This window comes from Zea mays, chromosome 2 (assembly GCF_902167145.1).
Source record: "Zea mays cultivar B73 chromosome 2, Zm-B73-REFERENCE-NAM-5.0, whole genome shotgun sequence".
NCBI lineage: Eukaryota > Viridiplantae > Streptophyta > Magnoliopsida > Poales > Poaceae > Zea > Zea mays.
This window is the reverse complement of record NC_050097.1, coordinates 5529639-5548644: the sequence shown is the minus strand read 5'-3', so window position 1 is coordinate 5548644 and position 19006 is coordinate 5529639. Positions and strand designations below refer to the sequence as shown.

Genomic DNA, 19006 nt, shown 5'->3' with positions numbered 1-19006 from the left:
ACCAAGCAACCTTTTCTCTAACTCCCAATTAGGGTTCACAAAGTGAGCAACAACAGAAATGTAATCCTCTTTAGCCTTTCCAGACCAAATGTCAGAGGTAAGGGCAACAGAGGATACCCCAGTTTTAAAGACCTCAATTAACTTCTCTACACGCCCATTATAGTGTTTCACAAAGTCTCTAGCAGTTGTTTGCCTAGAAGATTTAACAAATCTAGGGTTATGGGCACGAGCTATGTACTCCTGAAAAGCATCAGACTCACCAAACGACAATGGAAGATCCTCTCTAGCAATTAATCGGACAAGTTCAGTGCGTGCAACTTCACTAGAGTACTCCCAACGCAACAGAGAACCATCTGAATTGTACTTAAGTATAGACTGAGTGCCAGTGCGCTCTTTCTTAACCTTACAACTATCCTTGTGCCTAAGCAAGTGCCCAGTGCCAGCAGATGATTTAGCAGAGAATTGTTGTTTGCAGTGATGACAAATGGCATGAGTTCTTACCCTCTTACCATTCTCAAAGTTGAACACCTGTTCAAAGTCCTCCCAGACTGGAGAACTGGAGGCCCTCTTCCTCGTTCGCCCCTGGTTATCCGTGCTTGCCTCGGTATGGGTCGCACTGCTGGAGCCCGTTCCCCCAACATCGCTGGAAGGAGCCGCTGCAGCATCCCGACGGAGAGCAGCAGAGCTACAACCGAAGAGAGCTTGAGCAGCATCTTCTTCCTCGTTATGGGTTTCCAACAAGTGCTCCTCGTGCTCGGCCTCGGCTATCGGGTCAAGTTCCATGGCGACCAGCCAACCACCTCGCCGGGCGTCGGCAACTCTGGCTCCTCAACGGTGCGCGACAGCCGATAGGGATCTAAGAAACAAAGACAAAGAACAAATGGATTAAGCACAAGAAAAGTGATTGGGGATAGCCGGATAGGGCGTTAGGCCACCATTGTTTACCTGCGCTGTGCACCGGAGCACCAGAGTCGTCCACGACACACCGACGAGAGAGAACCGAGGGCAGCCGGGCAGGGAGGAATGAGGAAGAGAGACCAGATCTGGATTAGGGTTAGGTTTTCGGGCCGGGAGAGACCACGAGAGAGAGACCCGGAAGAGCACCGCCGGAAGCTAGGAACCACACCGGCGGCGGGGGAAGAGAGCTAGGGTGGACCGGAGGAGAATACCACGCCGGAGTCCGGATGCACCGCTGTGGGATGGGGGAGGCGGGAGGCCCAGAGGGGAATCGTCGCTGCGCCGCTGCAGAGGGAGGGGAAGACCACCGGTCACCGGAGTCCGTACTCACTGGTCACCGGAGTCCGTACTCCGTAGGCGGTGGAGGCGGCAGCGGGATTCGCCGAGTCGGGAGTCGCCGAGTCGGGACGGGAACGGGACACGGGAGAGGGAGAGTGGAGAGTGGAGAGTGGAGAGTGGAGAGTGAGGAAGAGCGAAGAGAGGAGGCGACCGTGACCGTGAGCGTGAGTTGTAAATGTAACGGGCTGTACGGGCCGCCCGTTTATACGGGCCGTGCCTGGGCTGACCCGACGGGCTGCTTCATCGACCCAAGCACGGCCCGATGGTCGGGTCGGGCCAGGCACGGCCCGCGTGTTACCGTGCCGTGCCGGGCTGGCAACGGGCCAAAACAGTGCCGGGCCACGGGCCGCCTGGTGGGCCCGTACTGTTTGGACAACTATACTGTGCGCCCCGGAACGCGACGTACTACTACCTACCACCCTTCGGATGGATGGGGGCAAGGCGTCAATCATCGCATCGCACACCGCACGGATTCCTCGCCGTGGTCCTCCGCCGCCCGCTTGCACTGCATCTCGAAGATGATATTGTACTATACTATGGACAGGTGAAAGGGAATTAGGCTTACACCTAGTTCCTAAATAATTTTGGTGGTTGAATTGCCCAACACAAATATTGGACTGACTAGTTTGCTCTAGTGTATAAGTTATACAGGTGCAAAAGGTTCACATCTAGCCAATAAAAAGATCAAGTGTTGGATTCAATAAAGGAGCAAAGGGGCAACCGAGGGCACCCCTGGTCTGGCGCACCGGACTGTCCGGTGTGCCACCGGACAGTGAACAGTACCTGTCCGGTGCACCAGGGAACTCAGACTCAAACTCTTCACCCTCGGGATTTCTCGGAAGACGGCGCGCTATAATTCACCGGACTGTCCGGTGTGCACCGGACATGTCCGGTGCTCCAAGGAAGCTCGGCCTCCTGAACTCGCCAGCCTCGGGTTCGCGCGGTAGCCGCTCCGCTATAATTCACCGGACCGTCCGGTGTACACCGGACTGTCCGGTGTGCCAGCGGAGCAACGGCTCCCTGCGGCGCCAACGGCTCCCTGCGGTGCATTAAATGCGCGCGCAGCGCGCGCAGAAGTCAGAATCGCCCATACCGGTGCACCGGACATCAAACAGTGCATGTCCGGTGTGCACCGGACACCCAGGCGGGCCCACAAGTCAGAAGCTCCAACGGCTAGAATCCAACGGCAGTGATGACGTGGCAGGGGCACCGGACTGTCCGGTGTGCACCGGACTGTCCGGTGCGCCATCGAGCAGACGCCTCCAGCCAACGGTCACTTTTGGTGGTTGGGGCTATAAATACCCCAACCACCCCACATTCATTGCCATCCAAGTTTTCCACTTCTCAACTACTACAAGAGCTCTAGGCATTCAATTCTAGACACATTCAAAGAGATCAAATCCTCTCCAATTCCACACAAAACCCTAGTGACTAGAGAGAGTGATTTGCCGTGTTCATTTGAGCTCTTGCGCTTGGATTGCTTCTTTTCTTTCTCACTTGTTCTTGAGATCACAACTCCATTGTAATCAAGGCAAGAGGCACCAATTGTGTGGTGGCCCTTGCGGGGAAGTTTTGTTCCCGGCTTTGATTAGAGAAGAGAAGCTCACTCGGTCCGTGGGACCGTTTGAGAGAGGGAAGGGTTGAAAGAGACCCGGCCTTTGTGGCCTCCTCAACGGGGAGTAGGTTTGCAAGAACCGAACCTCGGTAAAACAAATCTCCGTGTCTCATTTGCTTATTCGCTTGGGATTTGTTTTGCGGCCTCTCTTGCGGACTCGTTTATTATTACTAACGCTAACCCCGGCTTGTAGTTGTGTTTATATTTGTAAATTTCAGTTTCGCCCTATTCACCCCCCCTCTAGGCGACTATCAATTGGTATCAGAGCCCGGTTCTTCATTAGAGCCTAACCGCTCGAAGTGATGTCGGGAGATCACGCCAAGAAGGAGATGGAGACCGGCGAGAAGCCCACTACAAGCTACGGGAGCACTTCATCGGAAGAGTCCCGCACCAAAAGGAGGGAGAAGAAGAAGAGCTCCTCCAACAAAGGGAAGGAGAAGAAATCTTCTTCTCACCACAAAGAGAAGAAGGAAAAATCTTCTTCCCACAAGCCGCATCGGAAAGGCGACAAGCACAAGAGGATGAGGAAGGTGGTCTACTACGAGACCGACACTTCATCGACTTCTACCTCCGACTCCGATGCGCCCTCCGTCACTTCTAAGCGCCAAGAGCGCAAGAAGTATAGTAAGATCCCCCTACGCTACCCTCGCATTTCCAAACATACACCTTTACTTTCCGTCCCATTAGGCAAACCACCAACTTTTGATGGTGAAGATTACGCTAGGTGGAGCGATTTAATGCGATTTCATCTAACCTCGCTCCACAAAAGCATATGGGATGTTGTTGAGTTTGGTGCGCAGGTACCATCCGTAGGGGATGAAAACTATGATGAGGATGAGGTGGCCCAAATCGAGCACTTCAATTCTCAAGCCACAACCATACTCCTTGCCTCTCTAAGCAAGGAAGAATACAACAAAGTGCAAGGGTTGAAAAATGCAAAAGAGATTTGGGATGTGCTCAAAACTGCGCACGAGGGAGATGAGCTCACCAAGATCACCAAGCGGGAAACGATCGAGGGGGAGCTCGGTCGGTTCCGACTTCAAAAAGGGGAGGAGCCACAACACATGTACAACCGGCTCAAGACTTTGGTGAACCAAGTGCGCAACCTCGGGAGCAAGAAGTGGGATGACCACGAAGTGGTAAATGTTATTTTAAGATCTCTCATTTTTCTAAATCCCACTCAAGTTCAATTGATTCGTGGTAATCCTAGATATACTAAAATGACCCCCGAGGAAGTTATCGGGCATTTTGTAAGTTTTGAGTGCATGATAGAAGGCTCGAGGAAAATCAACGAGCTTGGCGACCCATCCGAAGCTCAACCCGTTGCATTCAAGGCGACGGAAGAAAAGAAGGAGGAATCTACACCAAGTCGACAACCAATAGACGCCTCCAAGCTTGACAATGAGGAGATGGCGCTCGTCATCAAGAGCTTCCGCCAAATCCTCAAACAAAGGAGGGGGAAGGATTACAAGTCCCGCTCCAAGAAGGTTTGCTACAAGTGTGGTAAGCCCGGTCATTTTATTGCTAAATGTCCTATATCCAGTGACAGTGACCGAGGCGACGACAAGAAGGGGAGAAGAAAGGAGAAGAAAAGGTACTACAAGAGGAAGGGCGGCGATGCCCATGTTTGTCGGGAATGGGATTCCGACGAAAGCTCAAGCGACTCCTCCGACGACGAGGACGCCGCCAACATCGCCGTCACCAAGGGACTCCTCTTCCCCAACGTCGGCCACAAGTGCCTCATGGCAAAGGACGGCAAAAAGAAGAAGGTTAAATCCAACTCCTCCACTAAATATGAATCTTCTAGTGATGATAATGCTAGTGATGAGGAGGATAATTTGCGTTCCCTTTTTGCCAACCTCAACATAGCTCAAAAAGAAAAATTAAATGAATTAGTTAGTGCTATTCATGAAAAGGATGACCTTTTGGACTCCCAAGAGGATTGTCTAATTAAAGAAAACAAGAAACATGTTAAGGTTAAAAAGGCTTATGCTCTAGAAGTAGAAAAATGTGAAAAATTGTCTAGTGAGCTAAGCACATGCCGTGAGATGATTGACAACCTTAGAAATGAAAATGCTATTTTAAATGCTAAGGTTGATTCACATGTTTGTAATGTTTCAATTCCCAATCTTAGAGATGATAATATTGACTTGCTTGCTAAGATTGATGAATTGAATGTATCTCTTGCTAGTCTTAGATTAGAGAATGAAAATTTGATTGCTAAGGCTAGAGATTTTGATGTTTGCAATACTACCATTTCCGACCTTAGAACTAAGAATGAAATGTTGCATGCTAAGGTTGTAGAACTTAAATCTTGCAAACCCTCTACATCTAATGTTGAGCATGTCACTATTTGTGCTAGATGTAGAGATATTGATGTTAATGCTATTCATGATCACATGATCTTAATTAAGCAACAAAATGATCATATAGCTAAACTTGATGCTAAAATTGCCGAGCACAACCTAGAGAATGAGAAATTTAAATTTGCTCGTAGCATGCTTTATAATGGGAGACGCCCTGGCATTAAGGATGGCATTGGCTTCCAAAGGGGAGACAATGTCAAACTTAATGCCCCTCCTAAAAATTTGTCTAACTTTGTTAAGGGCAAAGCTCCCATGCCTCAGGATAACGAGGGTTACATTTTGTATCCTGCCGGTTATCCCGAGAGCAAAATTAGGAAAATTCATTCTAGGAAGTCTCACTCTGGCCCCAATCATGCTTTTATGTATAAGGGTGAGACATCTAGCTCTAGGCAACCAACCCGTGCCAAGTTGCCTAGAAAGAAAATTTCTAATGCATCAAATGAACATAGCATTTCATTTAAGACTTTTGATGCTTCTTATGTTTTGACTAACAAATCCGGCAAGGTTGTTGCCAAGTTTGTTGGGGGCAAGCACAAGGGTTCCAAGACTTGTGTTTGGGTACCCAAAGTTCTTGTTTCTAATGCCAAAGGACCCAAAACTGTTTGGGTACCTAAAGTCAAGAACTAAATTTGTTTTGTAGGTTTATGCATCCGGAGGCTCAAGTTGGATACTCGACAGCGGGTGCACAAACCACATGACCGGGGAGAAAAGGATGTTCTCCTCATATGAGAAAAATCAAGATCCCCAACGAGCTATCACATTCGGGGATGGAAATCAAGGTTTGGTCAAAGGATTGGGTAAAATTGCTATATCTCCTGACCATTCTATTTCCAATGTTTTTCTTGTAGATTCCTTAGATTACAACTTGCTTTCTGTTTCTCAATTATGTCAAATGGGCTACAACTGTCTATTCACTGATGTAGGTGTCACTGTCTTTAGAAGAAGTGATGATTCAATAGCATTTAAGGGTGTGTTAGAGGGTCAGCTATACTTAGTAGATTTTAATAGAGCTGAGCTCGACACATGCTTAATTGCTAAGACTAACATGGGTTGGCTCTGGCACCGCCGACTAGCCCATGTTGGGATGAAGAATCTTCATAAGCTTCTAAAGGGAGAACACATTTTAGGATTAACAAATGTTCATTTTGAGAAAGACAGGATTTGTAGCGCATGTCAAGCAGGGAAGCAAGTTGGAGTCCATCATCCACACAAGAACATCATGACGACCGACAGGCCGCTTGAGCTACTCCACATGGATCTATTCGGCCCGATTGCTTACATAAGCATCGGCGGGAGTAAGTATTGTCTTGTTATTGTGGATGATTATTCTCGCTTCACTTGGGTATTCTTTTTACAGGAAAAATCTCAAACCCAAGAGACCTTAAAGGGATTCTTGAGACGAGCTCAAAATGAGTTCGGCTTAAGGATCAAGAAAATAAGAAGCGACAACGGGACGGAGTTCAAGAACTCTCAAATTGAAGGCTTCCTTGAGGAGGAGGGCATCAAGCATGAGTTCTCTTCTCCCTACACTCCACAACAAAATGGTGTAGTGGAGAGGAAGAATCGAACTCTATTGGACATGGCAAGAACCATGCTTGATGAGTACAAGACACCGGACCGGTTTTGGGCCGAAGCGGTCAACACCGCCTGCTACGCCATCAACCGGTTATATCTTCACCGAATTCTCAAGAAGACATCATATGAACTCCTAACCGGTAAAAAGCCCAACATTTCATATTTTAGAGTTTTTGGTAGCAAATGCTTCATTCTTATTAAAAGAGGTAGAAAATCTAAATTTGCTCCTAAAACTGTAGAAGGCTTTTTACTTGGTTATGACTCAAACACAAGGGCATATAGGGTCTTTAACAAGTCCACTGGACTAGTTGAAGTCTCTTGTGACGTTGTGTTTGATGAAACTAACGGCTCTCAAGTAGAGCAAGTTGATCTTGATGAGATAGGTGAAGAACAGGCTCCATGCATCGCGCTAAGGAACATGTCCATCGGGGATGTGTGTCCTAAGGAATCCGAAGAGCCTCCAAGTACACAAGATCAACCATCCTCCTCCATGCAAGCATCTCCACCAACTCAAAATGAGGATGAGGCTCAAAATGATGAAGAGCAAAATCAAGAAGACGAACCACCTCAAGATGATAGCAACGATCGAGGGGGAGATGCAAATGATGAAGAAAAGGAGGATGATCAACCAAGACCGCCACACCCAAGAGTCCACCAAGCAATCCAACGAGATCACCCCGTCGACACCATCCTCGGCGACATTCATAAGGGGGTAACTACTCGATCTCGGGTTGCTCATTTTTGTGAACATTACTCTTTTGTTTCCTCTATTGAGCCACACAGGGTAGAGGAAGCTCTCCAAGATTCGGATTGGGTGGTGGCGATGCAAGAGGAGCTCAACAATTTCACAAGGAATGAGGTCTGGCATTTAGTTCCACGTCCTAACCAAAATGTTGTAGGAACCAAATGGGTCTTCCGCAACAAGCAAGATGAGCATGGTGTGGTGACAAGGAACAAAGCTCGACTCGTGGCCAAAGGGTATTCACAAGTCGAAGGTTTGGATTTTGGTGAAACCTATGCACCCGTAGCTAGGCTTGAGTCAATTCGCATATTATTGGCCTATGCTACTTACCATGGCTTTAAGCTCTATCAAATGGACGTGAAAAGTGCCTTCCTCAACGGACCAATCAAGGAAGAGGTCTATGTTGAGCAACCTCCCGGCTTTGAAGACAGTGAGTATCCTAATCATGTCTATAGGCTCTCTAAGGCGCTTTATGGGCTCAAGCAAGCCCCAAGAGCATGGTATGAATGCCTTAGAGATTTCCTTATTGCTAATGGCTTCAAAGTCGGCAAAGCCGATCCTACACTCTTTACTAAAACTCTTGAAAATGACTTGTTTGTATGCCAAATTTATGTTGATGATATTATATTTGGGTCTACTAACGAGTCTACATGTGAAGAGTTTAGTAGGATCATGACACAGAAATTCGAGATGTCGATGATGGGGGAGTTGAAGTATTTTCTAGGATTCCAAGTCAAGCAACTCCAAGAGGGCACCTTCATTAGCCAAACGAAGTACACTCAAGACATTCTTGCTAAGTTTGGGATGAAGGATGCCAAACCCATCAAGACACCCATGGGAACTAATGGGCATCTCGACCTCGACACGGGAGGTAAGTCCGTGGATCAAAAGGTATACCGGTCGATGATTGGTTCATTGCTTTATTTATGTGCATCTCGACCGGATATTATGCTTTCCGTTTGCATGTGTGCAAGATTTCAAGCCGACCCTAAGGAATCACACCTTACGGCCGTAAAACGAATCCTGAGATATTTGGCTTATACTCCTAAGTTTGGGCTTTGGTACCCTAGGGGATCCACTTTTGATTTGCTTGGTTATTCGGATGCCGATTGGGCGGGGTGCAAAATCAATAGGAAGAGCACATCAGGGACTTGCCAGTTCTTGGGAAGATCCTTGGTGTCTTGGGCTTCAAAGAAGCAAAATTCGGTCGCTCTTTCCACCGCCGAAGCCGAGTACATTGCCGCAGGACATTGTTGCGCGCAATTGCTTTGGATGAGGCAAACCCTGCGGGACTACGGTTACAAATTAACCAAAGTCCCTTTGCTATGTGATAATGAGAGTGCAATTAAAATGGCCGACAATCCCGTCGAGCATAGCCGCACTAAGCACATAGCCATTCGGTATCATTTTCTTAGGGATCACCAACAAAAGGGGGATATCGAGATTTCTTACATTAATACTAAAGATCAATTAGCCGATATCTTTACCAAGCCACTTGATGAACAATCTTTTACCAGACTTAGGCATGAGCTCAATATTCTTGATTCTAGAAATTTCTTTTGCTAAGCTTGCACACATAGCTCATTTGAATACCTTTGATCATATCTCTTTTATATGCTATGACTAATGTGTTTTCAAGTCTATTTCAAACCAAGTCATAGGTATATTGAAAGGGAATTGGAGTCTTCGGCGAAGAAAAAGGCTTCCACTCCGTAACTCATACTTCGCCACCACTCCGAGCAACTCTCTCTTCTTTGGGGGAGAAATGAGCATCAAGGAAAAGGACTTCATCCTTGGGGGAGAGAGTAAAAGCTCAAACGCAAAAGGACCGGATTTCGTCTTTGGTATAATCTTAACTCATTCATTTATGACCAAAGAGGAGGAACTTACTTCGAGGGCTCTAATGATTCCGTTTTTGGCGATTCATGCCAAAAAGGGGGAGAAATGAGCCCAAAGCAAAAGGACCGCACCACCACCACCAAATTCAAAAACTTAGTGCTTTCCAAAAGTCTTTATCTTTTGGTATCCTATTGTGTTCAAAAGGGGGAGAAAGTAGTATTTCAAAAATGGTATATCAAAACCCTCTTGAACACTAAGAGGTGGATCTCTTTTAGGGGGAGTTTTGTTTAGTCAAAGGAAAAGCATTTGAAATAGGGGGAGACAATTTCAAATCTTGAAAATGCTTTGCAAACTCTTATTCATGTACCTTTGACTATTTGCAAAAGATCTTTGAAATGGATTTACAAAAAGAATTTGCAAAAACAAAACATGTGGTGCAAACGTGGTCCAAAATGTTATATAAGAAAGAAACATTCCTTGCATATCTTGTAAGTAGTTATATTGGCTCAATTCCAAGTAACCTTTTCACTTACATTATGCAAACTAGTTCAATTATGCACTTCTACATTTGCTTTGGTTTGTGTTGGCATCAATCACCAAAAAGGGGGAGATTGAAAGGGAATTAGGCTTACACCTAGTTCCTAAATAATTTTGGTGGTTGAATTGCCCAACACAAATATTGGACTGACTAGTTTGCTCTAGTGTATAAGTTATACAGGTGCAAAAGGTTCACATCTAGCCAATAAAAAGATCAAGTGTTGGATTCAATAAAGGAGCAAAGGGGCAACCGAGGGCACCCCTGGTCTGGCGCACCGGACTGTCCGGTGTGCCACCGGACAGTGAACAGTACCTGTCCGGTGCACCAGGGAACTCAGACTCAAACTCTTCACCCTCGGGATTTCTCGGAAGACGGCGCGCTATAATTCACCGGACTGTCCGGTGTGCACCGGACATGTCCGGTGCTCCAAGGAAGCTCGGCCTCCTGAACTCGCCAGCCTCGGGTTCGCGCGGTAGCCGCTCCGCTATAATTCACCGGACCGTCCGGTGTACACCGGACTGTCCGGTGTGCCAGCGGAGCAACGGCTCCCTGCGGCGCCAACGGCTCCCTGCGGTGCATTAAATGCGCGCGCAGCGCGCGCAGAAGTCAGAATCGCCCATACCGGTGCACCGGACATCAAACAGTGCATGTCCGGTGTGCACCGGACACCCAGGCGGGCCCACAAGTCAGAAGCTCCAACGGCTAGAATCCAACGGCAGTGATGACGTGGCAGGGGCACCGGACTGTCCGGTGTGCACCGGACTGTCCGGTGCGCCATCGAGCAGACGCCTCCAGCCAACGGTCACTTTTGGTGGTTGGGGCTATAAATACCCCAACCACCCCACATTCATTGCCATCCAAGTTTTCCACTTCTCAACTACTACAAGAGCTCTAGGCATTCAATTCTAGACACATTCAAAGAGATCAAATCCTCTCCAATTCCACACAAAACCCTAGTGACTAGAGAGAGTGATTTGCCGTGTTCATTTGAGCTCTTGCGCTTGGATTGCTTCTTTTCTTTCTCACTTGTTCTTGAGATCACAACTCCATTGTAATCAAGGCAAGAGGCACCAATTGTGTGGTGGCCCTTGCGGGGAAGTTTTGTTCCCGGCTTTGATTAGAGAAGAGAAGCTCACTCGGTCCGTGGGACCGTTTGAGAGAGGGAAGGGTTGAAAGAGACCCGGCCTTTGTGGCCTCCTCAACGGGGAGTAGGTTTGCAAGAACCGAACCTCGGTAAAACAAATCTCCGTGTCTCATTTGCTTATTCGCTTGGGATTTGTTTTGCGGCCTCTCTTGCGGACTCGTTTATTATTACTAACGCTAACCCCGGCTTGTAGTTGTGTTTATATTTGTAAATTTCAGTTTCGCCCTATTCACCCCCCCTCTAGGCGACTATCAACAGGCGCGTTAACATTTTGGTCCATGCTTTACTGCTGGGGCGTGGAACACGAGTAATTATAACCGCAATTCTAGAGACATTGATGTTGAAAAACTTCTCTCTTGTTCAAAATGGTTAGAAACAAAAAAAAAAGAAATCTAGAGTAGAGTTTATAAAACTCTAACAATAGTTAGCAATAATGTGGGTTTCAAAAGTGTTAAGTGCATGTTTGGAGGTGAAGTCTTTTTTTTCTATAGTTTTTAGACAATACTATGGTTTATAGGGATATTGTGGTATTTTATATCATAAGGTGTTTGGCTGCATTTTCTAAACCATAAAATTTTCATGGCGTGGTTAGTCTTTGTCTAAATACCATGGTTTATAATATTGTATCCAAACAACAGCTAATATTCTTGGACCTAGCCAAACTATAGTATTATCATGACAGCAATATAGTATAGTATTGTACAAGTATAGCTTTGAAAAACATTGTTACCAAATATATAGGGCCTAAATCTGTCACATACAAACACTACGTGGCACTATAAACCAAAGTATTTCGTAGCCATAATATCTTCTAAAAAAACCGATACCATTTCGTAAAGTTTGCTCCAAAGCCTGGTCTGAGCGCATACTATCTTTTGATGAGGAATTGAGGATAAATGGTCGATATCACAGTTGCAGAGCACGACTCATCAGTAGCTGTAGCTGAATGGATTACGGAATATACTCTCAAGTCTCAACCAGTAGTTGCGTAAGCTGTTTTTCTGCTAGATATTTTTATCATACGGGGTTAATATTTTTCGCGGAATAAAAACTCATTTCACGTCCCTGTCGACTTGAGAAACAAGGTACCGGTAGCACTTCCGTAGACACATGATACAACCATACAGGCTTGGTGGGGACGTGAAGGGCAGTACCACTGTACCAGCGGCAGTGCCTGTCACGGCAGCGGTAGCTCTCCGTGGTAGGAGACAGCAGCCATCTCCGGCAGACTCTGCCCCATATAGATAGGGGCATGTGGCTACTACCACAACCGCAACTTGCTGACGCGGGTTTATCTACGTGATATGCCATATGCTTGTTACCGTCAATCAGAATGCACCGGGTGGGAAAATGGCATTGGACTTGCGGGCACGAGCGTCCCCAGCCCCAGAATTTTTCTGTCTTCCGTGTGCGTCGATTCTTGAGACACCGTCCTTAGACTGTCTTCAGCGGTTACCCCTAAATTTAGCCCCCTATATCCCACTCACGTGCCACGTCAGCGTTCTCTTCCCCCCTATATCTCAACCCTGTACAGCGGTTCCCCCTAAATTCTTCCCCTACACCCCACTACAACCATAAAATATCATTTTCTATATCTTCTTTTTACCTCCTATCAATTTTTCATCTACTAATAATTGGAAGTGGGCCCACGTAAACAGTGTTAGAGGGGGTGAGAGATGCACGGCAGAATGAGGGGGGGAGAGAAACTTGCTAGGGGGAACGGCAGCGTAGGGTGCTTGATAGAGTTAACCATTGAACGTTTTAGGGTGCTCCTGTAGCCGCTATCGTAGGGGAGGGGAGCTTCCGGCGGTAAGCGGTGAACACAGTCTTAACCCCCTAGGGTCAAGGGTATATTTGATTCACTCTTCTAAGCTAGATTTATTATAAATAAAAAATCTAAAATCTCAAGAAAGTGATATGAGAGTTGATTCGACTCTTATAATTCCTCTAGTCCAGTCTAAAATTCCTTTCTATCTCACGTTTATAGATTCATATCATCCAAATTTTTCACAATAATACACAATTGTCACTCTTTATATATAGCATGGAATCGTTTTATTTTTCTATTTGAAAGCATCTCACTTGACTCGTGTCTCCACTCGTATCCGGTGGATGGTAATCCAAGTATAAGACACAACTAAGACGCAATATAGTACAGTGGACGTGTCTAATACATGTGTCTTACTATATTCATTGCACCAATCAGAGCATTCAATAAATTAAATTGACCAATCAGCTAGTTCTCTGCCTCGAGCATAGAGCCAAGACACATTGTCTTCGTTAAGGTACGTGTCTTGAATTTTTTACATTTACCCCCTTAGACACACTCAAAGACACAGTTCAAGGCATCCATTATACATGCCCTAATGTAGCAAACTATTTCGAGAATTATTACCAAGTATTTAAAACTTAAATCCAAAAATCATCTAGTTGTCAGTCGTGTCTAATGCATATATTCTAAGGGCATGTAGGACCTAGATATTATGTTGTGGATTTCTAAACACTAGATACATTTAAAAGAACTCTTTTATACAATTCAATGTATCTAGGTCTTGTATCTTATTTACTAGAACCACCCGGCTCATTTTTTTGTGGATTGAGTGGAATCGCGTGACCGGACATTTTTTTGAACTTCAGAGGATGTTGACTTGCTGCAGCTGCCGGCGCGATTAGCTGCCTTACTCCGTGGATCGCGTGACCGGACAGGGGTGTGTGCTGTCCCAAAGCGGGGGGGGGGGGGGGGGGGGGGTTGGATTGAATTCAGCATGCTGCGATCTCTTTGCTGTTGTAACTTTTGGGATCTCTGCATCAATTAGGGCTTGATGGTTTAACGCTGGTTGTTTTGGCAACTAATTGATGCTGCGATCTCCTTGAATAGACTTTTTTGACTGTATAAAGGTTCTTGCATACTCAGGTATTGCCCAAACTTGAATTGAACTGGACACAAAAGATTCTCTCATGGGGCGTCGTCCAGCCTTTTGCCCTTCCCTACTATCCAATCGATGTGCTAGGATAGCGGCACCAAACTCGTCCCCACCAATTCATGGTGGCAAACCATGCACTGCATCTGAGGTCAGCCTCGTGCACCTCTCTGTTGCAGCAGCACGCCGTCGTGAGGAGTTGGCGACCGAGGTGGAGGAGGAAAGCGACAATGCAACACCGAGGTTGCTTTCTGTTCTAGTCCCCTCATCAAGTTCACCTTCTATCCATACAAGGTGAGAATCACATTTTAGTTTCACTTAGTATATTGTTTAAATATTAAAATAAACAGAGAAGAGAAGAAATAATCTCTATATACAATCCTCTATATTTAGATGATGCTGTTAAAGAGAATCTTCTCTGTATTTAGGACCCCTTACAGGGCCACACTGAGGCTCTAGATTAGTGTGCGTGCGTGTGTTATGTAAGATTATGACTAATTTAGTTATAACAATACTAAATATTCTAAATGGTACTCTCTTTTAAAATCAAATTTTTTCTATTTATTTAGACATTTAAGTTTATCATGTGTCTAGATATGTTCAAAACTAATAACTAATGTAGGTAGAAAAGACAAAACGTTCTATAATATAGCACAAAGGAAACATTATATTTTTCTAATATATTTGTTGACTACAAGGTGATTAAAAACGGGCTTGTATATAGAGATGGCCAAACGGGCCGCCCGGCCCGGCCCGGGCCCGGTGAAGTCCAGCCAAAAACCGGGCCGGGCCTGCTGAGCCAGCGGGCTTAATTTTCTGACCAAGCCCGGCTCGCAGCGGGCCTAAACGGGCCGTACGAAAAAACGGGCCGAAAAGCGGGCTAAACGGGCCGGTAAGCACGTTTTAGTGTAAAAAAACGGGCTTAACGGGCTTAGAGGTAAACGGGCCGTGTCGGGCTAGCCCGCCGTGCCTAGTTTCCTGTCCAAACCCGCCCGCTTATTCTACCGTGCCGGGCTCGGACCGAGCCTAAAAAGCGGGCTTCGTGCCGGGCTCACGGGACTCGTGCTTTTTGGCCATCTATACTTGTATACCACCACCATACCGCGTGGAGTCTCGAACGAGGTCCTACAGACGACAGGACCACTCTGAGTCACACGATACGATGATCGATGACCAAGGATGGTAAAGTACGAAGCTGCAGCCTCCAAAACTTTATAGCCCCTTGATTTGATCCGCACCGCACGAACAACGTGCCGCGACCTGACGCGGTAGATTAGAGATGGCAATGGGTACCCGAAACCCGAATACCCGACGGGTTTTACCCGATATGAAGGTAGGTACGGGATGATTTCTCTACCCACGGGTACGTTAATGGGTAAAAACCTCTACCCGTTAGGTAGACGGGTACGGGTACGGGTTGGAACTACCCATACCCGTCTACCCATGGGTAAAATATACCCGCATCAATACAACTATAACTATCTAATAGAGCCCATCTTAGCTAAAATAAAATCCTTCTCTAGGTATCATTTGTCTAGATACCAAGTTATGTAATCATATGATTTGTTATATGTGAAGTTGAAGTTGTTTTTATATGTTTATTTAATATTTTGAGTGATTGATATATTGGAATTTAAAACTTACCTAGCGGGTACGGGTTACCCGACGGGTAAAAATACCCGCGCGGGTATGGGTATGGGTAAGATTTTATACCCGCGAGTATATATGGGTAACCCGACGGGTAGAATTTTTTTGATGGGTACGGGTATGGAATGGTACTACCCGACGGGTATGTACCTGTTGCCATCCCTACGGTAGATGGTTTCTTTTAGCCAACAAACCAGGCAAGGACCGGGCAACAGCAGCTGCTAATCAGCCTCTGTCACCATAATTAAGACGCTCTCTTGGCTGCCTTGGTTTGGTTCCTGCTCCTCCTTACTCTCTACCTGACCAGCTCGGCAGCTCCCCAGCCGCGACAGAGTCCACGACGACGACCTTTCTTCCCCCCGTCTGCCTCCGGATCCCAGCTCCCCTGCCCGCTCGGTCGACTCCCTCGTCGCCGAGTCCAGCTCCGACTCCGAGAAAAAAATCAAATCGACCGAGTCCGCCCGTGAAGCCGCCGACAGAAGGAGAGAGCACACAGCGGGCGAGGCAGGCAGCATGAAGTCCATGGGCATTGTAAATTAGTGCATTGTAGAGTAACCTAGTTATAAAATGACTTTGGTTTGTACCGTGTATAGATACAACGGTCTATGAATTGTGTCAGTTTTACTATTGAGAACCTCTAGCGGAGAGGGTCGTCGCTGAGCTGGGGCACTCGTTAAGATTCTCTTCATTAGCATCCTCTATATGTATAATGTATATCCTCTTCATTAGCATCCTCTATAGGTATATTGTATATCCTATTTTATAGTTTTTTTCTAGAAGATTTTCTCCTCTACTCTTGGTCCACTCTGAAAATGCCTCTAAATCTCATACTCTATACATAAATATATATATTAGAGATACGTTTCTGTTTTTGTTTTTTTATGTATACATATTTGTGATGCTCTTGAAATGTTTTAATATATATTTTAGCTTTAATTAGTTTATTGTTTAAAATATTAAAATGAATAGAGAAGAGAAGAAAGAATCTCTATATACAATCCTCTATATTTAGATGATGTTGTTAAAGTGAATAGAAGAGAAAATCTTCTCTGCATTTAGGACCCCTTACAGGGCCACACTGAGGCTCTAGATTAGCGTGCGTGCGTATGTTATGTAAGATTATGACTAATTTAGTTATAACAATACTAAATACTCTAAATGGTATCTTTTAAAATCAAAATATTCCTATTTATTTAGACATATAAGTTTATCGTGTGTCTAGATATGTTCAAAGCTAATGTGTGTAGAGAAGATAAAACGTTCTATAATTTAGAACACAGGAAACATTATATTTTTCTAATATATTTGTTGACTACAAGGTGATTAAAAACGGGCTTACAGACCACCACCATACCGTGAGGAGTCTCGGATGAGGTACGACAGGACCACTCTCAGTCACACGATACGATGACCAAGGATGGTAAAGTACGAAGCCGCAGCCTCCAAAACTTTATAGCCCCTTGATTTGATCCGCGCCGCACGAACAACGTGCCGCGACCTGACGCGGTAGATGATTTCTTTTAGCCAACAAACCAGGCAAGGACCGGGCAACAGCAGCTGCTAATCAGCCTCTGTCACCATAATTAAGACGCTCTCTTGGCTGCCTTGGTTTGGTTCCTGCTCCTCCTTACTCTACCTGACCAGCTCGGCAGCTCCCCAGCCGCGACAGAGTCCACGACGACGATCTTTCTTCCCACCCCCGTCTGCCTCCGGATCCCAGCTCCCCTGCCCGCTCGGTCGACTCCCTCGTCGCCGAGTCCAGCTCCGACTCCGAGAAAAAATCAAATCGACCGAGTCCGCCCGTGAAGCCGCCGACAGAAGGAGAGAGCACAGAGCGGGCGAGGCAGGCAGCATGAAGTCCATGGGCAGCCGCGACAAGCTCGCGGCGGCGTCGAGCCCCCGCCGCGTCCTCTTGGTGGTCTTCGCCTTCTGCTTCGCATTCGCCACCTTCCTCACCTTCCTCTACACCACCTCCCACTTCACGACCGCGCCCGGCTCCGGCTCCGGCTCCATCGCGGCCTCTACCACCACCACCACCACCACGACCTCCGGCTCTGCGGGCGGCGGCGGCGGCCAAGGCCAAGCAGGGCCCGAGTCCGTGTCCAAGCGGCTGCCGGTCCCGGTGTTCGAGGCGCTGGTCCACTTCGCGTCCATCTCGAACGCGACGCACCGCATGTCGGACACGGACATCCGGGCCATGTCGTCCGTGCTCCGCGCGCGGGCGCCCTGCAACCTGCTGGTGTTCGGGCTGGGCGCGGAATCCCCGCTGTGGCTGGCGCTGAACCACGGCGGGCGGACCGTGTTCCTGGAGGAGAACGAGTTCTACGTCAAGTACCTGGAGCCGCGGCACCCCGGGATGGAGGCGTACGACGTGTCCTACACGACGAAGGTGCGCGACTTCCGGGACCTGCTGGCGGCGGCGCGGGCGGCGAGGGCCAAGGAGTGCCGGCCCGTGCAGAACCTGCTCTTCTCCGAGTGCCGCCTCGCCATCAACGACCTGCCCAACGACCTCTACGACGTGGCCTGGGACGTGGTCCTCATCGACGGGCCGTCCGGCTGGAACCCCAACTCGCCCGGCCGGATGCCGTCCATCTTCACCACCGCCGTGCTGGCGCGCTCCGGCGCCACCGCGGCTAAGGGCCCCACCGACGTGCTCGTGCACGACTTCCAGTTCGAGGTGGAGCAGGTGCTGAGCAGGGAGTTCCTGTGCGACGAGAACCGCGTCGCGGGAAGCGGCACCCCGTCGCTCGGCCACTTCGTCATCCGCGGGGGTGGGGCCGGGGCCGGCGACGCCTTCTGCTCTGCCCAGGAGGACGGCTCGTCGGGGGAGAAGACGCGCCGCCGCCGCAGCCGCAAGTAAATTTTACTTGTCCGCTGTCCGTCTATCTTGCCACGGAGACGGGCAGACGGCATTAGCCGCCAGCGACCTCTCACTTCTTCCTGGCGAGTGGATCTTTACCGCTCCTCCTCACCCACCTGTTAATTAATTTTTTCTCTCTTGCATATACATATATGTTGGTTGTTTTGTTTCTCGGGACAAGAACTGTAAGAACAACCCTGGTAATATGATTGCCTCCATCACAAAAGAAAAAAAAATTGAAAAAGAGAAAGAAAAGGAGAAGAGAAGTGATGTAGCAACAACCCTGAAAGCATATATACTAGCTAGTAGCTTTACACATCACGGTTCACATTACAGATAGAGAAAAGGATGTGATCATGCAATGGCAAATCTGACGGTTTGTAACGAACGATCGCTTGCTACTTGCTGCTGTTGGTGGTGGCGATCGCCGAGCGGGATCCAGGTCCAGGATGAACGAACGAAC

At 47.4% G+C, this 19006-nt stretch overlaps 1 protein-coding gene across 1 annotated transcript; it reads left to right on the top strand.

Moving 5' to 3' along the window:
* The first annotated feature begins 17252 nt into the window (after positions 1 to 17252).
* On the top strand, positions 17253 to 18717 carry LOC100286337 (uncharacterized). Its single transcript, NM_001159224.2, has one exon. The coding sequence runs from the start codon at positions 17536 to 17538 to the stop codon at positions 18541 to 18543; it is 1008 nt and encodes a 335-aa protein (NP_001152696.1). The 5' UTR covers positions 17253 to 17535; the 3' UTR covers positions 18544 to 18717.
* The last annotated feature ends 289 nt before the right edge of the window (positions 18718 to 19006 follow it).

Bases quoted from the DNA above. Each gene is read 5' to 3' on its own strand.
- LOC100286337 (NM_001159224.2), top strand. From the start codon at position 17,536: ATGAAGTCCATGGGCAGCCGCGACAAGCTCGCGGCGGCGTCGAGCCCC.